The sequence below is a fragment of the Ananas comosus genome, unplaced genomic scaffold (assembly GCF_001540865.1).
Source record: "Ananas comosus cultivar F153 unplaced genomic scaffold, ASM154086v1, whole genome shotgun sequence".
NCBI classification, from domain to species: domain Eukaryota; kingdom Viridiplantae; phylum Streptophyta; class Magnoliopsida; order Poales; family Bromeliaceae; genus Ananas; species Ananas comosus.
Genome location: NW_017893382.1, coordinates 77 through 21487, shown reverse-complemented (window position 1 = coordinate 21487; position 21411 = coordinate 77). Strand labels below are relative to the sequence as shown.

Sequence of the window (21411 nt, the reverse complement as noted above, 5' to 3'; positions counted from 1 at the left end):
CTTTTATTTCCATTCTGTACATCTCGAGCCTAGTGGTGTAATTCGCCGAGGCTGGCGGCTTACCCACTGGGAACTATTGTTAATAGTTCTCACGCCCTTTTGGTGGTTGTTTTTACAGAGCCTGTTACAGGAGAGGCTAGGGATCGTGGCAAGGGAGTCGCGCCTAGCTAGGGACTACTAGGAGCGTGCTAGTCGATCACCTTGCTACTCGGGCTACGGCCGAGGGTGATGTCCATATATATATAGAGAGACCACCATTGTATCTATTCTTTTTGTACACCCGTGATGTATATTTACTTTCGGGGTTGAGATTATAGTAGTGTTACTTCTCCTTTTTGTTGAGATCCTGGATTGTATACTCTTTGTATTTTGACTTGGATTTGATACTCGTTGTATATCGACTTGTATTTTGCTCTGATATCAGGATAGGACTTCTTGTTTTACTTCCTATCGACTTGCTTCTTGTAGACGCCTTATATACTGCAGGTGTATGGCGGGTCTGTGCACGTGCCGGATATGCTTCCGCTGGTACCCGGGCGTGACAGATTATAGTGGTATCAGAGCCTAGGGTTGAGTCTTAGTAGACCTTGTAAACCTTAGGCTGGTTGGACTATAAGGATAGGCTCGTGAGAGACGATGTCTAGTCGAGGTTGTTGTTAGCGAAAGTACTTTGATTGGGTACTTATAAACTCCGAATAGTAGGAGTTTGATCGGGATGTGCAAGTACTAACTTTGCAGAGGGTCACGTTGGCGGCCGACAACGTGACATCGGAAGTTAGTAGGCGTTACATTTCATTACTTTCGCTTGATTAGCTGGTTTATATCCTCAATGAGGGTTCAGTAGTATAGGGTTTATTGACCTATGTTTGTTTTTGTGTTGCAGTTCAAGATGCCTACGACTCGTTCTGGAACCGCCGGGGCGGCTGAGGCGGCCGCTGCGGAAGAGGTAGAGACTTCCGTCACGTCGGGGTCCAGTGAGCTTCATGAGTTGCAGGATCAGCTTGCGACGTTGACAGAGTTGGTTACTCAGCAGGCCGCGGCAGCACGACAGCAGATAGACGCTGCGCGTCGGCAGGAGGACAGGATGAAGAGGTTAGAGGATCTATTACTGCGGCAGACGACCGATAGAGAGATTCCAGGTTCTGTACCTCCGGATTCTGTACCTATAGTACCAGAGAGGGGCACCACAGTGAGAGCACAGTCACCGGTACCCGATACACCCCCAGTAGCTCCGAGGGCAGAGACCCGACAGGAGACAGTAGTACCACCACCAGTACCTGTAGCAGCAGTTGGGACAGTGTTACCCGAGATGGTGGGGGTTGAGGAGCGAGAGCGGATGATGGAACGACTGAATGAATTCCGTCGCTGCAACCCTCGTGTCTTTGATGGGGAGAAAGCAGATCATTGGGTGGTTGAAAAATGGTTAATGCATATGGAGAAACTATTCTATGACACTTTTGTTGAGGAGCGGTACCGAGTTTGGTTTGCGACACACCACCTTGATGGCGAGGCTTACAGGTGGTAGGTGGACATCCGGGAGGATCCCCGTGCTGATTTGTCTGCTATCACGTGGAACAGGTTCAAGGAGTTGTTGTTGACTACCTATTTTCCACAGAGTGTGAAGAGGCAGATGGAAAGGGATCTGAGGAACTTGAGACAGGGGGACAGGACAGTGGCTGAGTACGAAGCCTAGGGTTGAGTCTTAGTAGACCTTGTAAACCTTAGGCTGGTTGGACTATAAGGATAGGCTCGTGAGAGACGATGTCTAGTCGAGGTTGTTGTTAGCGAAAGTACTTTGATTGGGTACTTATAAACTCCGAATAGTAGGAGTTTGATCGGGATGTGCAACTACTAACTTTGCAGAGGGTCACGTTGGCGGCCGACAACGTGACATCGGAAGTTAGTAGGCGTTACATTTCATTACTTTCGCTTGATTAGCTGGTTTATATCCTCAATGAGGGTTCAGTAGTATAGGGTTTATTGACCTATGTTTGTTTTTGTGTTGCAGTTCAAGATGCCTACGACTCGTTCTGGAACCGCCGGGGCGGCTGAGGCGGCCGCTGCGGAAGAGGTAGAGACTTCCGTCACGTCGGGGTCCAGTGAGCTTCATGAGTTGCAGGATCAGCTTGCGACGTTGACAGAGTTGGTTACTCAGCAGGCCGCGGCAGCACGACAGCAGATAGACGCTGCGCGTCGGCAGGAGGACAGGATGAAGAGGTTAGAGGATCTATTACTGCGGCAGACGACCGATAGAGAGATTCCAGGTTCTGTACCTCCGGATTCTGTACCTATAGTACCAGAGAGGGGCACCACAGTGAGAGCACAGTCACCGGTACCCGATACACCCCCAGTAGCTCCGAGGGCAGAGACCCGACAGGAGACAGTAGTACCACCACCAGTACCTGTAGCAGCAGTTGGGACAGTGTTACCCGAGATGGTGGGGGTTGAGGAGCGAGAGCGGATGATGGAACGACTGAATGAATTCCGTCGCTGCAACCCTCGTGTCTTTGATGGGGAGAAAGCAGATCATTGGGTGGTTGAAAAATGGTTAATGCATATGGAGAAACTATTCTATGACACTTTTGTTGAGGAGCGGTACCGAGTTTGGTTTGCGACACACCACCTTGATGGCGAGGCTTATAGGTGGTGGGTGGACATCCGGGAGGATCCCCGTGCTGATTTGTCTGCTATCACGTGGAACAGGTTCAAGGAGTTGTTGTTGACTACCTATTTTCCACAGAGTGTGAAGAGGCAGATGGAAAGGGATCTGAGGAACTTGAGACAGGGGGACAGGACAGTGGCTGAGTACGAGCGAGAGTTCTCTCGATTACTGCACTGTGTTCCTTTTGTAGTCCGAGACGATGAGGACAAGGCTCGTATTTTTGAGGTGGGTTTGCGACCTGCGATCTTCAGATTGGTCCAGGCGTCAAACCTCTCCACTTACCGGGACGTCGTGAACCGGGCTTTGATTGTTGAGAAGGGGGCAGAAATCATGAAGGAAAGAGATGTTGTGGATCGAAGCAAAGGCAAGAGACCAGCAGCTGAGAGCAGTGGTCAGCAGGCCTTCAGGAGACCGCCAAAGTATCCGAGGGGACAGTCAGGACAGTCGAGGGGTCGAGGATCTTCAGCACCCCGTGGAGCACCCGAGCGTCGACGACCGCCGCGTTGTGTTATCTGTGGTGGGCCTCACGTACCGCCACAGTGTCCACAGCGTGGGGGCAGGTGCTTTCTTTGCGGCCAGGAGGGCCACTTTCGTTCAGAGTGCCCGAGAGGTTCTTTGCCTGCACCCTCGTCAGCTTCTGCACCTGCATCTTCAGCTCCGAGCCAGGGCACCCCGACAGCGCCTTATCAGTCTAGGCGACCACCAGGACAGCGGCAGTCGGAGAGTTCGCAGCAGGGTTCGAGTGGGCGGATGTATGCCACCCAGACTGAGGGCGCCACAGCAGCACAGGAGGTCGTAGCAGGTATTATTATGCTTTATGATATTCGTGTTCGTGCATTATTTGATACTGGTGCTTCGCATTCTTTTATTGATCGGCAGTTCGCCGAGTTGCATAGCATACAGTTGGTACCCACTTTGCATTTAGGACGAGTGATTGTACCTGACCATACCCTGGATATTTGTGAGTATTGCCCTCGCTGCCCAGTTAGGGTAGGCGACTGGATCATGCCAGTGGATTTATTGGCACTACACAAACTAGGTGAGTTTGATGTAGTATTGGGTATGGATTGGTTGACACAGTATTATGCCACCATAGATTGCACGAACAGAACGGTGACCTTTCAGGAACCGGGTCAACAGGAGTTTGTTTATAAAGGGTGCCAGAGTTCATTGTTCGCAATGACCATTAGCTCTTCGCGAGCACGACAGTTGATTCGGAGAGGTTGTGTAGCCTATTTGGCTAGCATTTCTGTGAGCGACGGAAAAACCGTCAAGATTGATGATATTCCAGTTGTGCGAGAATTCGGGGATGTGTTTCCAGCTGAGTTGCCGGGCATGCCACCTGATAGGGAAGTGGAGTTTGTGATTGATCTTGTCCCTGGGACAACTCCTATTTCTAAAGCACCCTATAGAATGGCACCCGCTGAGTTAAAAGAGCTGAAGGCACAATTACAAGATCTTTTAGACAAAGGATTTATTCGACCGAGTGTATCGCCTTGGGGAGCACCGGTGTTGTTTGTCAAGAAGAAAGATGGATCTCTTCGATTGTGCGTGGATTATCGAGAAATCAACAAAGTCACAATCAAGAACAAATATCCGTTGCCCAGAATTGATGACTTATTCGATCAACTGCAAGGATCGAAAGTATACTCCAAAATCGATTTGCAATCGGGCTATCATCAGCTCAAGATTAAGCCTGAAGATGTGTCTAAGACTGCTTTTAGAACACGGTATGGGCATTATGAATTTACAGTCATGCCTTTTGGATTGACTAATGCGCCAGCAGCCTTTATGGATTTAATGAACCGTGTCTTTAAGCCCTATTTGGATAGATTCGTAGTAGTGTTTATTGACGATATCTTGATCTATTCTCGAAGTGACAAAGAGCATGAAGACCATTTGAGAGTGGTGTTGCAAGTACTTCGAGAAAAAGAAACTGTTTGCCAAGTTAAAGAAATGCGAATTTTGGCTTCGAGAAGTGGCATTTCTGGGCCATGTGATTTCAGAAACTGGGATAGCTGTGGATCCACAGAAGATTGAAGCGATTAAAGATTGGCCTAGGCCGACCAGTGTCACAGAGATTCGGAGTTTCCTTGGTTTGGCGGGATACTACCGAAGATTTGTAGAGGGATTTGCAAAGATGTCTACTCCTCTCACTCGACTCACACATAAAGGAGCTAAGTTTCTGTGGAACGAAGCCTGTGAAAGAAGCTTTCAAGAACTGAAGGAACGATTGACTACCGCCCCAATTCTGGCACTGCCTGTTACTGGAGTGGACTATGTGATTTACAGCGATGCGTCGTTGAATGGCTTAGGGTGTGTTCTAATGCAGAATGGCCAGGTGATTGCTTATGCGTCACGCCAATTAAAGGATTATGAAAAGAACTACCCTACACATGATCTGGAGTTAGCAGCGGTGGTATTTGCCTTAAAGCTTTGGCGCCACTACCTCTACGGCGAGCGTTGCGAGGTTTACACCGATCATAAGAGCTTAAAGTATCTGTTTACTCAGAAGGAATTAAACTTGAGGCAACGTAGATGGTTGGAGTTGCTCAAGGATTATGATTTGACCATTCTCTATCATCCGGGAAAAGCTAATGTTGTAGCAGATGCTTTAAGTCGAAAATCGACGGAAAATTTGGCGATGTCGATAACAATGCAATCCCTGTTGGTAAAGGAAATGGAGCAATTAAATTTGGAAGTTGTAGCTCCTAATACGCCTTGGAGACTTATGTCATTAGTGGTGCGGCCTACCCTGATCGATCGAATTAAAGAAAAGCAAGCTCAAGATGAATCCCTGCAAAAGATTCGAGCAAAGATCACTGTTGATCCAATTGGCGATTTTCGAGTGGATGATCAGGGATTGCTAAAATTCGGTGATAGAATTTGTGTGCCTGCCAATCCAGATATTAAAGAAGAAATCTTGAAAGAAGCACACCGGGCGCCGTATACTGTACACCCTGGAAGTACAAAGATGTATAAAGATTTGAAGTTAACCTACTGGTGGCCTGGAATGAAAAAGGAAGTTGAACTTTGTGCTAAGTGCTTAAAGTCAGAAGTTGCAGACTTTGTAGCTAAGTGCTTAACATGTCAGCAAGTTAAAGCTGAACATCGACTTCCTGCGGGAAAACTTCAGAGTTTACCCATACCAGTGTGGAAGTGGGAGAGGATTACTATGGATTTTATCGTTGGATTACCTCGCTCACAAGCAGGTCATGACGCGATTTGGGTAATTGTGGATAGATTAACCAAATCTGCCCACTTTATTCCAATCCACACGACTTGGTCAGGAGAGAAACTCGCACAAGTGTACCTTGATGAAATTATGCGATTACATGGAGTACCTGCTTCTATTGTTTCGGACCGAGACACCCGATTCGTTTCACATTTTTGGAGAAGTTTACAGGAGGCCTTGGGTACCCGATTGGATTTTAGTACTGCTTTCCACCCCCAGAGTGATGGGCAGTCTGAGCGTACCATCCAGACCCTTGAGGATATGTTGAGGGCCTGTGTGATTGACTACCAGGGCAGTTGGCCACAGTTCCTCCCGATGGCTGAATTTGCTTATAACAACAGTTATCACGCAAGTATTCAGATGGCACCGTTTGAAGCCCTGTATGGTAGAAAGTGTAGATCACCACTTCATTGGAGTGAAGTGGGTGAGAGGTTAGTGTTGGGTCCAGATGTACTGCAAGAGGCTGAAGCTAAAGTGCGACTGGCGCGAGAACGTCTACTGACAGCTCAAAGTCGACAAAAGAGTTATGCGGATAAACGTCGGCGAGAATTGGAATTTCAAGTCGGCGATCATGTATTTTTGAAGGTTTCACCGACAAAAGGAGTTAAAAGATTTGGCATTCGAGGAAAGTTAAGCCCTCGATTTATTGGACCCTACGAGGTGTTAGAGCGGATAGGCCCCGTAGCATATCGGCTTGCCTTGCCGCCGAACCTATCCGGAGTGCATAATGTGTTTCATGTATCGACACTTCGAAAGTATGTTTTTGATCCCACTCACATATTGGAGAGTACTCCAGTGGATTTACAAGAAGATTTGAGCTTTGAGGAGCATCCAGTGAGAATACTAGCTCGAGAAGTGAAACGGCTTCGTAATCGCGAGATACCCTACGTGAAAATCCTTTGGAGCAATCACGAGGAACGAGAAGCCACTTGGGAACTGGAGAGTGCAATGCAAGAGCATTATCCCTATTTATTCTCGATGGAATCTTGAGGTAAGTGATTACAAGTTTCGCGGACGAAACTTCTTTTTAGGATGGGTGAATGTAATACACTGGACTTTCGCAAATTGCGAAGTTCGAGTGTGTGGAATGGTGTGTGGATCACTCCTACATGTTCTAAAAGGTTAGAACAAGTTTTTGGATAAGTTAGAGGATGATTGGAATGCTAAAAGCAAGACAGTGTATTGATTGGGCGAAATCAGCCTTTTCTGCTTGGTGTACCGGTACAGCCATTATGGTGTACCGGTACACAATGCAGAAACGTGGCAGCTTGGGCTTTTTCGTAATTTCACATTTGACACCTACCTATTTGATCCCAGCACGACTCTTGGAGCTTGCTGGAGTGTGCTAGAGCCCAGAGAAGCAACCTTGCACCATTTTCTCTCTCTCTCTCTAGGGTTTTTCTCTCTCTACAAAGAATTCGCCGATTTCGCTCGTTTTCGTCGTCGCGCGCATTCTTCGCTGGTTGCGAGTGTTGCAGCACCTTTGTGCACGTGTGAGGGAGTGTTTTGGAAGGCTCTTTGCTGTCCTGAACCAGTAGGGTGCTGGTTGGAAGCTTGAGAAGGTAAACGACTCGATTTTCTCCATTATCGACGTTCGAGTAGACGTTTATGTGTTGCTTTTGAGCTATTGCTTCTAGTTGCTTTAATCTGAGATTTCAGCAATTAAAATTGGATTATTTAGCTGTGAATTAACCTTCTTAGACCTGGGATAAGCTACTTTGAAGCTTAATTGGAATATTTAGCCATTTATGAAGCTAAAATCGGAACTTAATGCACTAAGTTGTGCGAATTGATGCAAATTGGGATTTTTTCTTCGCAGCAGGTCTTCGAGCCTCGTTGAGCTGAACTTGTACCTTTTGAAGCTGGTTTGGGAGGTATTCTAACCTGAGGTAAGCAGGAATTTCAGTTAGAAAACTGAATTTGCAAGATTCCGACTATATTTGCTATATATGTTGATATTGATGCCGTCTCGATGTTGTTCGCAGCGAGAGTGCGAACGAGCTTTGGATCGTCGTGAGCTGACTTGTGAGAGCTCTTGGAGGCGTCTCTTGAGGTATTACACTAGTCCCAAAACAGGGATTTAAAGAGTTACTTTGTACTAAGTGGAATTTAGGTCGAAATCGGACATTTCGGCCGTAGATTTAATCCGATCTTGACGTTCGTTTTTCAGCAGCATTGGGGCTTCGTTGAGCCGTTGTGGGACTTCTTGTGGATAATCGGAGCCTAGTACTAGGTGGGTCGGACCTAACCAGAGCAAGTGAAGCTCCCCTATGTTCTATATGTACTATAGAATTGATACAGTTGTATGTTTTTGTGATTGATACAGAATTTGAGACGAGTCACTATATTATAGTGTTGATATGTATACATTGATTGAATAGAACCTCTATGAAGTAGAGAGTACTCATGCATAAGTGTCTTTATGCCTATGTTTATGTTCATATTTAGTTAAGATAACTAATGGACATACTAATGATGCTTTAGTAGAGTAGAGAACAATGATATTCTCGTGACTTTGTAGAGAACCATGACATTCTCTTGACTCTAACATAGGGAACTATGACATGCTCATGACTATGTTGATAGTGCCATACTAGTGGAAAGATTATAATGCTATGTGATTTAGCTTTACCCTTACATGTTTACAATCTAGTGGATACTAGCTTTTGTTACTATTTGTGTATTGATATTCCGATCAGAGGATCGAGGGTTCTGAACTTTGTATGTGAAAATATGAAAATTGAGACATGTGGATAATGGACTTTGCTTGCTTGCCATCGTGCTCATTCGCACACGCTTGTGAGGGTAGCTCCCTACAAGCCGGCACTCCGGAGTTGGCCTACGCGACAGTTGCTCGCCCGTGCGGGATTGGGTGCCGAAGTGGATTGCCGTGGGGAGTGTATACTACCACGGGGCCATTAGGCGCGGCGCAAGCTGGACTACCTTGAGTAGATCCCTGTGAATGAAAGGAAAGTGCTAAAGGAAAATTGGACAGTAACGAATAATTACCAGTTACAGTGTACAGTAGTTACTTACACACTTATGCTACGTTTATGCTTATAGTAGTAGCCATGCTTCTATCATTCAGTTGATTCATTACTGTTGATGCTATGATCACATGTTGTTTACATGTTCATTATTTGTTAACATTGGCTTATGAATTGTTAGCATTGAAAATATATCATGCAAATTACTGCTTTTATTTCCATTCTGTACATCTCGAGCCTAGTGGTGTAATTCGCCGAGGCTGGCGGCTTACCCACTGGGAACTATTGTTAATAGTTCTCACGCCCTTTTGGTGGTTGTTTTTACAGAGCCTGTTACAGGAGAGGCTAGGGATCGTGGCAAGGAAGTCGCGCCTAGCTAGGGACTACTAGGAGCGTGCTAGTCGATCACCTTGCTACTCGGGCTACGGCCGAGGGTGATGTCCATATATATATAGAGAGACCACCATTGTATCTATTCTTTTTGTACACCCGTGATGTATATTTACTTTCGGGGTTGAGATTATAGTAGTGTTACTTCTCCTTTTTGTTGAGATCCTGGATTGTATACTCTTTGTATTTTGACTTGGATTTGATACTCGTTGTATATCGACTTGTATTTTGCTCTGATATCAGGATAGGACTTCTTGTTTTACTTCCTATCGACTTGCTTCTTGTAGACGCCTTATATACTGCAGGTGTATGGCGGGTCTGTGCACGTGCCGGATATGCTTCCGCTGGTATCCGGGCGTGACATATACAGCTCTGTGGTGTCTAGGAAAGGTCAAATGCGGACAGGTTTAGCCAACTTATCCCTGCATATAGAGATGTTGCTTCGCAATTTAATCTGTAATGCACATTTTGTAGTGAACCACCCAATCAACCAGCCAATAACCATACACTAGTGAGGGTCCTAACCATATCTTGTAACGCGTCGCGAACAGGGTGTTGGTTTTGATGTAGTTGGTGATGGGGATGATGAAATAGACATTCGGTGTAAGTCGCAAGTTCTGTCTTTTGGTTTTGGTGAAAGTAGGGTGAAATAGTGAAACAGGGAGTTGGTTGTACCCTCTCAGTTCCACGTTAATGACGTTGTCCTCATCAGGTCTGAAGTTACTTAACTAGAAATCATGGATAACTGATATAGAATTTGGTATAATATGCTTTTTCTTCTATAATGTAGGGTACAATGGAAATATAGATTTAGAAGGTGCCTACCTATCTTCTTGCCTCCTTTCCTTGTTCTCTTCATTGAATATAGAGTTGGAAAATCAATGTGCTTATTGATCTTGTAGCAGAATAAGAACCATAAATATGCATGTATAAGTAGTCTAGGGTACATCCCCATTGTTAAAATACGATGAATCACGCGTCTCTGAGTATAAAACACCCAAATTTTCATTACCATGTATGAACACTGCAATTTTAACTCTAGCATTACAATCTAACCTACCATGGTGACAAAGAACTGTTCTAAAGATGCTAGGGCTACAAGTGAAGACCCTCAGACCTATTATGACTTACTGAGAAAGAAAAGATAGAAGAAACATTAAAAAGAGGCTAGGTATATGTACAATGAAAATGCATCTAAAAAGATATAAACTGAAAATGCATCTAAAAAGATATAAACTGAAAATGCATTTAGACAGATCTTTTTCTTCTATAAATTTTATACTTATTAAGTTCGTCCCTATATCCTAATATTCTCAAAGTTGACAAGTCGGCATGCCGTATCAACTAGACTTCCAAAATACAGCGAATTAATAAAGAGATCGTAAGATTGCCAGATATCTCTCCACACAAGAACCAACTATATCATGCAAACCAAACAGACCATCACTTTTTGCGAACACGAGATAACACACAGTACATTGACAGCATCATTGTTTTGCAAACACTGACATAACACACAGTACATTGATTGTTCACACTGCGCTCTACAAGCGACTCGAAACTTATTTGAAATGCAACCACATGAAGTTCAATTCAAGCTCTCCAAATATTACCCCACAAACCACAAGAAGTTCAAACTCTCTTCAATTATTACACAACATTTAAACCATTTAAACCGCACGAAAAAAGTTCATGATTCATCCTGCAGAGTTCGTACATTTTGCTGGCCTCAGTTGCCCATCAGCTTCTTTTTCTGTGCCTTGTCTTTCTGCATTGCTGCTTCGGGTTGTACATGTATTTCCACTTTTGCATCCCTTGTGTTTTTTGGCATTTCCAAATTTAGACGCAGTTTAATGTGCAAATTTTCATTTCCATGCTTGGCTTCGTGCTTGTTTTTCTCAATCGCAGTTTTGTACCTGATCTCTTTGTACCTGATCTCTTGGATTTCATGCTTCTCAGCATGTGCTTGTTTTTCGTGCCTGTCTTTGTACCTGATCTCTTGGATTTCATGCTTCTCAGCATGTGCATGTTTTTCGTGCCAGTCTTTGTACCTGATCTCTTTGATTTCATGCTTCTCAGCATGTGCATGTTTTTCGTGCCTGTCTTTGTACCTGATCTCTTTGATTTCATACTTCTCAGCATGTGCTTGTTTTTCGTGCCTGTCTTTGTACCTGATCTCTTTGATTTCATGCTTCTCAGCATGTGCTTGTTTTTCGTGCCTGTCTTTGTACCTGTTCTCTTTGATTTCATGCTTCTCAACATGTGCTTGTTTTTCGTGCTTGTCTTTGTACCTGTTCTCTTTGATTTCATACTTCTCAGCTTTTTCCACCCGTTGTCCATTGTGGACCTTCATCATGTACTTAGCACCTGCAGAATTAGGATCACTAACAGCATCACCAAACACATTGCGAATGAGACGGGTCACTTTTTTGGGAAATGTTTTAAAAACTGGCTTGAATAGCTACCGGAAATGTTACTGGGTCAAGGATAATTGGTTCGCCAGTGGATCAACCATTGGATGAATCAATGACACCGGCATAACGTCAAAATATTTAATTATTATTTTTAATTTTATTATATAATATATATACTTATTTATTTATTTATTTTAGTATCGTACTTAATTATAAAATACTGATTTTTATACAAGTAGATATAAGTTTTTAATACTTTTTATAAGACTAATATTTGCTAATAGAAAATAAAATCAGCTAAGTTGACTTTAAGCCGTTGGATAGTTTGACTTGATTAAAAAAATCCAACCGGTTCAATTAAAATCGGACGGATTCACTAGTACGATGGTTTTTTTTGAGAGAAAGGAGTATGCTATCCGTTTCGTTTATTTTTTTCAAAGATAAATTTAGCTGAAAATATGAAACAATTAGGTTTCGAATTTGGAATCTCGGATACCAACCATCAAGCTCTTTACCACTTAACGCTAGGGACGGTCGGTGATTCACTAGGTCAATGGTTGAATTGCCAGTTCGAATGGCTCAAAATAATTTTTTTGACTTATTCGGCTCAAAGGATTGAATCGAACCGTTTTATAGACTAGATCGTGGTCGGACCGGTTGAGCTGGCTGGCTTGACCCGGTTTTTGAATCATTGTTTTTGGGTTGGAGTAATACCTTTTCTATGTGAGGATTCGCCGTTCGACGCAGGAGCATTCTTACGTGCAACATCCATCGTGCTCCTAAATTGAAACGCTGCTGATCAATGTATATTGGATTAGGCAATTAATGCATTGTTATCAGATTGAAAAGAGAAAAACAAGGATATATTATTCAAGGGCTTGGTAATTGTAGGCGTTAAATTACAATGAGCTCAAAATGCAATCGAATATTGCTTTTTGTACCAACAGAAAACGCCACAAACATTAAATGGATTTGCTAAAGAATACGCACTTATGGCCTTAAAAGTATATAATGAATTTTATTCTATAATCGTCAAGTATATTCGAGGATTAAAGAAAAGGTAAAGTTTGTAAGGTTAAAAAAATAATAATAAAAAAAAAAACTAGGCCTTAATGTGCATCAGAGGTGAAGTGAGCTGAAGTGATCAGAGATAAACTTTTAGCCCTGATGCGGCTTGTTCAATCATACAATGTGTACAAATAAGATAAATATTGAATACCGACCGTCCCTAGAGCAAGTGGCAAAGGGTTTGGTGGTTGGTACCCGAGATTCCAAGTTTGAATCCTAGCTGATTCACATTTCTAGCTAAGTTTATTTCTAAATGAAATAAACGAAACGGATAGCGTGCTATCTATCTCTCTAAAAAAAAAAAGAAAAAAAAAGAGATAAATATTGAATGTCTTTGAATAGGGTAAACTTCAAATTGATTCCCCCTGTACAGCGTATTTTTACTTTACTATTGCATGTTAAAAAAACTTTTTAGCGTTCAAGTTATTTCAAATATACCTCTAGAGTAAAATTCTGTTAGTGAACTGTTAGCAACAATCATTATCTCTGTAAAATTACTATTTTGTCCTTTCAAATATACCCTTTTACCGTCACGTACTTTTCTTTTTGCCCTTAATATAGGGGCAAAAGAAATATTTTAATTTTTTATCTTTTCAAATATATTCATTTACCATCATCAGCTTTTTTTATTTGCCCTTAAGTTAGGGGCAAAAAGGATATTTTGATTTTTTTTAAACTCAGTTAGAAATTTAACTGAGATTTAATCTGAGATAAGTTAACGGTTACTAACAGTGGAGATATTTTTGAATAACGGAAAACTATACAAGGGGTATATTTGAAAAAAAAAAGTATAAATTAAATAGTTTAAAAGTTTTCAGAGCCATATTAAATATTCTCCCTTTAATTTTTATCTCTCAAAAAAAATTCCATGCCAAATAGAATATCTCTCAAAAAAAATTCCATGTCAAATAGAATATCTCTTAAAAAAAATTCCATGTCAAATAGAATATCTCTTAAAAAAAATTCCATGTCAAATAGAATAGCAAAGTAAAAAAATTTTAAAATCGTAGGATAGTAAAATGAAATACACACTAAATTACAAGATAGTTAAGTATAATTTTTTGAACTACGGAACGACGAAATAAAAATAATCTAAACCATATGAAGGCAAAGTATAACATTATAGTACTACCCGGTAATCAAAGTGACAAAGTGCTTTACCATGGGGGGCAATTTGACATTTACCCTCCTGAATGGTCAGAGAAAAATAGTCACGAGAACTTTTGACCAAGGCGATGACAACACAAAGAGCTGCTTATTAGAGAGTACGGCGAGAGGGGGAGAGAGAGCCCTCTTAAGGGCGCGATTGTTTTTGTACTCATAAATTATTTTTAATGATAAAATTTTTAACTTAACGATCTATACTATTAAACATAATTTAAAGTATTTGAAATATCTAAAAATTAAAATTTATAATTTTTTGACATTTTATACCTTACGATTAAAAGACCTCAAAATTAATAATTTTTAATAAACGATGAAATACTTGCTAGTTTAACGGTGTAAACGAATATAGTGTAAACCTACTATGCTTTCGAAAGCATAAAGAAGTTGGTATTTCTAACTTTTTACCCCTTAGATCAAGGATTGTAGGATTACAATGAAAGTAATCCTCCGAGGATTAAATATTCTCCTTAGGTTTCAGGGTCCCTCTAGGATAATAAAATTAAACCAAAGATTAAAAATGATCAAAAAGGTTAATCTAAGGGTTAAAAAATTAGAGTGATGCTTCAAAAAGCACCACAGTTGGACTGCATATATATATATACATGTATATAAATACATATAGAGTAGGTCTTGTGTGCTATTAGGAGCACAAAGGCCTCCGTGTTTCTAAGCCGTTTTCGACAATAGAGCTTCCGAATCGACGATCAGCTCTATTAGACTTGATCTAGCATATTTGAATTATTTAGAAAATAAACTTTATGATTTTTCAATATCATGTACCTAGTGATCGAAAGGGTTCAAAATCAATATTTTTAATGGCTGATATATGTCGTTTGCAAGTTTAATGGTGTAGAAGTATTCAAATCAGGTGAAATTTTGATAAAAAATTCTTTATACTATTTACTGCAAGATCAATATCTTTGATAAAAAATTTTAGTGTTATATCACCACTTTTTGTGAGATTTATATTTTTAGTCGTTAATTTTGAACCCTTTTGATCGCTAGTTAAATGATATCGAAAAATCGCAAAATTTATCTTCTAAACACTTCAAATACGTTAGATCAAGTCTAACGGAGCCAATCGTCGATTCGGAAGCTTCATTGTCAAAATCAGCTTAGGAGCACGAAGGCCTCCGTTGTGAGACCCCAGGTAGTCCTATATGTAAGATACAATAGGGTTAAATTGTTAACGTGGCTTAAGTATTTTGGGTGGTGGCTTGGCCCAAAAGGTTAAGAGAGTTAAGCATGCTAGGACGGAATTTTGATGCGATTCGAGATTGGCCCAGATCGACGACAGTTACCAAGGTGAGGAGTTTCCTTGGATTGGCTGGTTATTACCGTCGGTTCATGGAAGGTTTTACGAAGCTTTCCACGCTCCTCACTCGATTGACTCGTAAAGGAATTAAGTTCATCTGGAGTAAGGATTGTTAGAGGAGTTTCAATAAGCTGAGGCAGAGGTTGATATCGGCTCCTATCCTTATCCTTCCAGTTATGGGGAAAGAATTTGTGATCTATAGCTATGCGTTTCACAATGGTTTGGGTTGTGTGTTGATGCAGTATGTTAGGGTGATTGCTTATACTTTCCGGCAGCTAAAGGATTATGAAAAAAATTACCCTACGTATGACTTGGAGCTTGCCGCTGTGGTATTTGCTCTGAAATTGTGGCGGCATTATCTGTATGGTGAGCACTGTGAGATTTTCACTGACCACAAAAGCCTCAAGTATCATGTTCACCCAGAAAGAATTGAATTTGAGACAGCGCTAGTGATTGGAGTTGTTGAAGGATTATGATATCAGCATTCAGTATTACCCCGGCAGGGCGAATGTGGTGGCAGATGCGTTGAGCAGGAAGTCAGTGCAGAGACTCAGTATGATGATCACCCAGCATAGGCCTTTACTTGAGGAGTTACAGTGATTAAGACTTGAGGTAGTGTCCCCTAGGACCACTGCGAGACTGATGTCTATGATCTTGCAGCCCATTCTGTTGGATAGGATTAGGGAGTAACAGAGTGAAGATCCTTATTTGTTGAGGATCCGAGAGCAGTTAGAGAGGGGACCGGTAGAGAACTTCTTTGTTGACAGTTCGGGAGTACTGCAATATAGGGACCGACTGTGTGTACCTATGGATTCAGGAGTCCGAGAGGAGATTTTGAGAAAGAGACACTACTCGCCTTATACTGTTCACCCTGATAGAACCAAGATATATAAGAATTTGAAGGCACACTTCTGGTGGAATGGGATGAAGAGAGACATAGGAAGACATGTGGCTCAGTGTCTGACTTGCGAACAAGTGAAGGCAGAGTATCGGGTATCTACTGACAAGCTTTAGAATCTTCCAATGCCTGAATGGAAATGAGATCAAATTACGATGGATTTTGTCATGGGCTTATCGAGAGCTCAGGGTGGATTTGATGCTATTTGGGTGATACTGAACAGGCTGACCAAGTCTGCTCACTTCCTACCGGTACAGACCACTTGGTTCAGGGAGCGACTTGCTCGGTTATACTTGGATGAGATAGTCAAATTGCATGGTGTACCTACCTCGATTGTATCTGATAAAGACCCGAGGTTTGTCTCGCATTTCCTGAGGAGCCTTCAGACGGCTTTGGATACGCAATTTCATTTCAGCACGGCATTTTATCTACAGACAGGTGGTTAGTCAGAGCGAACCATTCAGACTATAGAGGACATATTGAGAGCTTGTGTCCTGGACTTTGGAGGAAGGTGGCATCGACACCTAAGATTGGTTAAGTTTGCGTACAACAACAGTTATCAAGCGAGTATTCGAATGGCTCCGTTTGAAGCATTGTATGGACGCAAGTGTCGATCACCTTTGCTTTGGAGTGATGTAGGTGAGAAGAGACTTTGAGTCCTGATATTATGTTGGAAGCAGAAGAAAAGGTCAAAGTTGTGCGATGACATATTGAGACCGCCCAGAGTCGACAGAGGAGCTATCCTGATACCAGGAGACAAGACTTAGAGTTTCAGATTGGATACCATGTTTTCCTGAAAGTCTTATCGTCCAGAGGGATTCGCAGATTTGGAGTTCGTGAAAAGCTTAATTTACGATTTGTTGGCCCTTTCGAGGTTTTGGAGCAAGTTAGGCCAATGGCATACAGCATTGCATTGCCCCCGCGACTTGCCAGTAGTCATGATGTGTTCCACGTCTTGGCTTTGAGGAGATACGTGTTTGACCTCTCACACGTGATTAACTTCACTCCACTGGAGATAGGCGAGGACCTGAGGTACGAGGAGCGACCGGTGCGAATTCTGAATCGTGAGACGAAAGAATTGCGCAACCGGGTCATACTGTACATGAAAGTGCAGTGGAGTAATCACGAGGAGTGTGAGGCAACTTGGGAGCCGGAGGCTGTGATGCGGGAGTCCTACCCCTACTTGTTTGAGGTACCGTGTTGAGATATGACTTTAAGTTTCGAGGACAAAATTTTTTATAGTGGGGGAGAATGTAGTGTCTCTAGGGTTTAGCTGTCGGACTGACTATAGCATTTGTGGCTTGACGACACATCTGTAGAGTGTCGGGATGAGTCGGAGTCTTTTTGGCGCGAAATAGACGTGAAAACGGACTCAGAGCTGTGAGAGTTGGAGTTCGAACACTGAAATCTATAAAAAGCAGGATTTCGAGTGTTGTGTAACGGTACTTGAGAGGAGTACCGATACCCCAGAGGAATTACATATTTAGGTGCTCTCGGGTTTGTATTTTTCTTTGTTGAGTAACGATACCTGTTGGCAAGTACCCGTACCGAGCTTGTGTACCGGTACTGCATCGGGCTAGTACCGGTACCTAGCCTGCGGGATTTGCTGGCTGAGTGCCGGGTACCGGTGCCCAAATTGAGTACCGGTACCCAGTCGGCAGATTTGAGTTGGTAAGGGGCCTTTTGGTCATTTCGCTACATCGTTCATTCCAACCGACGCTCAGCTTATTTATTTGCGTAAGGAGCTTGGAGAGGCAGTATACTGCTCTTCTTCTTCCTCTCTCTTTAGTTAATTGGAGTCGATCGTAGGAGGGTCGTTCAAGTGCGTGGGTTGTCCCGGTTGAGCCGTTGGAGGTCGAGCGAGCGCGCGGAATTCTCCTTTCGACTTCTAGCCGGTGTTGGACGAGCGTTCGAGGTGTGTTAATTTTTACCGAAATCGTCGGAATTCCTTCTAAGTCGTAGAATGTCAGCATGTAGTTTATTGTTCAATTATAATGTATAGTAGCTCGAATTTATGGATTTGCTTGTTCTTTATGGAATCTGAATTTGGAGCATAAGTTAATGATTTTAGATAAATTTTTACATGCTGAACTGGGATTTGACTTAGAAGAAAATAATCTAAACCTACACTGCCATTTTTGAAATGTTAACGAATTTAGCTTTAGGAGCTTTTTTTCTTTTGTATCACCGCTGTTAGCACGTCGTGGATACTTATATTTGTGTAGCTTGAGGTTACGCTTGTGCTGAAGGGTCGAGCTCATTTTACAGCAGGGTTAGGCTGTTTGTATTGTCGGATGTCGTCGAGACTGACGGTGGACCCATATGTTTACATCTTGTATTAGATAGTGCCGAGGGCACGTGAGTCTTAATTGTTAGACCAGTTGGACCCATTTGCATTGACTATAGCCTGTGTGAGCCTGATTGAGCTCGGCAGAGACACGCTTGCATACTCGATTGGGTCGCGCCCACGAGTGACGCTCCGGAGTGAGGCTTTTCTTGCGTTGATGTCGCAGCAGTCCCGTTTGGACAGTTTCTTGGACCAACCACCCCCGTGGGTGGTGTGCCGTGTAGTTTGGATACAGGCTGGACGGGCCATTTGGCAGTCCCTTGAGATTGGGTCAGTGAGGTTGAGTTGTAGCTAGTGATGCATTCCTTTATTTACAGTGAGCTTGGTTTGGATAATGGTAGTATTGTAGCATGTAGTTGTAAAGTTTCTTCCAGCTTTACTACCTTTGTATACCTTACTGTAGACTAAGTGGGTGGGCCGTTGAGGTCGGTGACGGTACCCACTGAGGACTACTCTGTTTTGCAGTAGTTCTCACACCCAGTTATTGCTACCTTTTTGCAGAGCCGTCTATTGCTGCTGCTGCTGTGGATTCTGACCGAGGCAAGGGAGTTGCGAGCTAGAGTCTTTCCTTCTCTGGTCTTTTGCTAGCGAAGTACCCTTATAGAGGTAGATAGATTTTGCCATGTACACACTGTTATGGTTAGTTGTATTCGCTGGAGCGAGATTGTGCTGTTGGTTTTGTGTGTACAGTGGATGGTTTTTGTTTTATATATATATTTCAGTTCTAGTAGCTCTATACTCTTGGTTGTAGGTATAACTTGTTTACAGGTACAGTTATCACTTCGTATACACGGATAATTTCTATATATACGGCGGGTCTGTTGACTTGCCCCGAAAAATATGATAATCCTGGACGTGACAATATATATACACACACACACTATTTGTAGTTAACAGTTTAGTTTACTATCCATTTTTCAAATTTTATATTTTTTTGATGTTGTTTCTTTTCCGTCGAGTTGACAAAAAAGAATAGTTGATAATAAATATCTTTCAAAAAGTGATGAAACAATTTTTGTATTCAAAATCTAAAGTATAGATCTTATTTTAAAGTTTTTTAAAAAAATTAATAAAAAATTAATTGATTTAAACACTTCTATACCGTTAAACGAGCAAACACACCATATTAGTTATCAAGACTGCAACTTTTGTGATACTTTTATCGTTTGGTTAATGATGCTAAAAAAGTATAAAATATAATTTCTAAATAGTTTAAATGATCTATATCATATTCAACGGTACCGAACATCGTTTTGGTAGCTAGCTCTAACATCGAAAATATAGGAATTTTTATATTACTGATAGCAGCCCCGCTATAGTATATTGATAGGAATCAATTCTAAATTACAATAGAAAATAGAAACCAGCCCCCCGTAAATCCATAACAGGAGCACACACGCAATTTGCGTTAACTCTTTTAAACTCTCTCCCTGATCTCTTCTTACTTTACTCTGCAACTAGTTAATTAGGAATTTTTGAATTACGCCGAAAATATCAACAGCATGCACTTCTTAAAAGAAAATGCCATACCCTAACTTAAGCGGTTGGCATTAAAACTTTGGGTGTTTAACAAGTGATCATCGCCTTTTAGCTCCTTCCCCCCCCCCCCCCCCCCCCCTTCTCTAATCTCTCTCTCTTCTCTCTCCTTCTCTTCGGTAGTTCTTTTTCTTTTTTTTTTTTCTTTATACTTGAATAAACAGCCAACTCGTACTTTTTTCCTAGATTAAAAAAAAAAAGAAGAATTGTGATCAGATCCTCACCTTATTACTTGTAGATCGAAGAGTTCCTCTGCAAATGCACACGGAAGGCGCGGACATCCTCTAATTACTTTTCTGAAATTTGACTCGGAGAGTTCCTGACTAATAATGAGTCCTTAGAGGAGTGTTGGTTGACTTAATAGAGGCAGTGTATGACCTCAATTAGGCTTGGGAAACGAAGAAAACGGGTAAATTTGATGGGTAGTCCCTGATTATCCCAATACATTGCTTACCAAGTCCTTATATTTTTTTCATTTTTAGCCATTGCCATAAAAAAAATGATTAGTTGGGAATTTTATCAAAAATAGGCCTCATTCTGAATTGCCAAATTCGGTCCGAATATTTTTTAAGAGAAACTGTTTTAACTATTATAATTTCCTTTCTTCTCTTCTTTTTTTTTTTTTTTTTTCTCTCGTTCTCTTTTTTATTCTCCTTCAAGAGGACCGGCAGAGACGAGGCGGAGGCGGAGGCGGAAGCGGGCCACCTCGTCTTTCCCGTGGCTTCGCACACACCCGCGCACCCGGTGTATACATATATCTCAATGCAATATTGTAACTCAGTCCGGATACTATACTCTTATGAGTACGATCGCCTTCGTACTAATAAGTCGTTTTCGATGATAAAGCTTTCGAATCAACGATCCATACCGTTAAACGTTATCTAGAGCATGCATTTTAAACTTTTAGAAATCAAATTTTATAATTTTTTGACATTATTTACCTTACAATCAAAAGATCTCAAAATTGACAATTTTTAACAGCCGATATGGGACACTTGTTAGTTTAACTATGTAAAAAATCAAAATTGATTGAATTTTTGATAGAAAATTTTATTTACTATGTAGATAAAAGATCAATAACCCCGATCATCCATTTTAGGACATCGTTCAATTTTGACTATTTATTTTATGCACGCTTGATAACTTTTATTATGATTTTGAAAAATTATGAAATTTATTCTTTAAAAGTTTCAAATACCCTCGATCATATTTAATGAAATGGATCGTCGATTCGGAAGCTCCATCATTGAAAACAACTTGTGAGTACAAAGGGCTCTGATACTCATAATAGTATAGTAGCCATGGCCTATGTATATATATAGTCCGGTTACTATACTTTTATGAGTATTGGCTCTCTTATACTCATAAGTTTTCAGCTCTTAGATTTTTTCC

General features: G+C 41.7%; 2 protein-coding genes and 1 long non-coding RNA gene across 6 annotated transcripts; 2 read left to right on the top strand and 1 right to left on the bottom strand.

Moving 5' to 3' along the window:
- The first annotated feature begins 752 nt into the window (after window positions 1-752).
- On the top strand, window positions 753-1678 carry LOC109705837. Its single transcript, XM_020226618.1, has 2 exons — window positions 753-774; window positions 884-1678. Exon 2 carries the CDS (start codon window positions 890-892, stop codon window positions 1523-1525), a length of 636 nt encoding a protein of 211 aa, XP_020082207.1. The 5' UTR covers window positions 753-774; window positions 884-889; the 3' UTR covers window positions 1526-1678.
- Window positions 1679-6685: 5007 nt separating this feature from the next.
- Window positions 6686-8354, top strand: LOC109705838. 2 transcript variants are annotated; one of them, XR_002214937.1, is made up of 5 exons: window positions 6686-6888; window positions 7292-7459; window positions 7720-7786; window positions 7883-7950; window positions 8068-8354. It is a non-coding gene; the product is annotated as an uncharacterized LOC109705838 (long non-coding RNA). The 2 variants fall into 2 exon arrangements; XR_002214936.1 differs by lacking the exon at window positions 6686-6888 and having other exon boundaries at window positions 7100-7459.
- A 2340-nt stretch (window positions 8355-10694) lies between these two features.
- LOC109705842 (nucleolar protein 58-like) lies at window positions 10695-20297 on the bottom strand. Of its 3 annotated transcripts, none has more exons than XM_020226626.1 (3): window positions 20244-20295; window positions 12403-12480; window positions 10695-11641 (listed from the first exon to the last, which is right to left on the bottom strand). In XM_020226626.1, exons 2-3 carry the CDS (start codon window positions 12458-12460, stop codon window positions 11004-11006), a joined length of 696 nt encoding a protein of 231 aa, XP_020082215.1. In that variant the 5' UTR covers window positions 12461-12480; window positions 20244-20295; the 3' UTR covers window positions 10695-11003. The 3 variants fall into 3 exon arrangements, with proteins under 3 accessions (XP_020082215.1, XP_020082216.1, XP_020082217.1); XM_020226627.1 differs by having other exon boundaries at window positions 12403-12483; window positions 20244-20263; XM_020226628.1 differs by lacking the exon at window positions 12403-12480 and having other exon boundaries at window positions 20244-20297.
- Window positions 20298-21411: the final 1114 nt, after the last annotated feature.

Bases quoted from the DNA above. Each gene is read 5' to 3' on its own strand.
- LOC109705837 (XM_020226618.1), top strand. From the start codon at position 890: ATGCCTACGACTCGTTCTGGAACCGCCGGGGCGGCTGAGGCGGCCGCT.
- LOC109705842 (XM_020226626.1), bottom strand. From the start codon at position 12,460: ATGGATGTTGCACGTAAGAATGCTCCTGCGTCGAACGGCGAATCCTCA. The intron at 11,642-12,402 runs GTATTACTCCAA...CTAATTCTGCAG, and splicing joins CGAATCCTCACATAGAAAAG to GTGCTAAGTACATGATGAAG.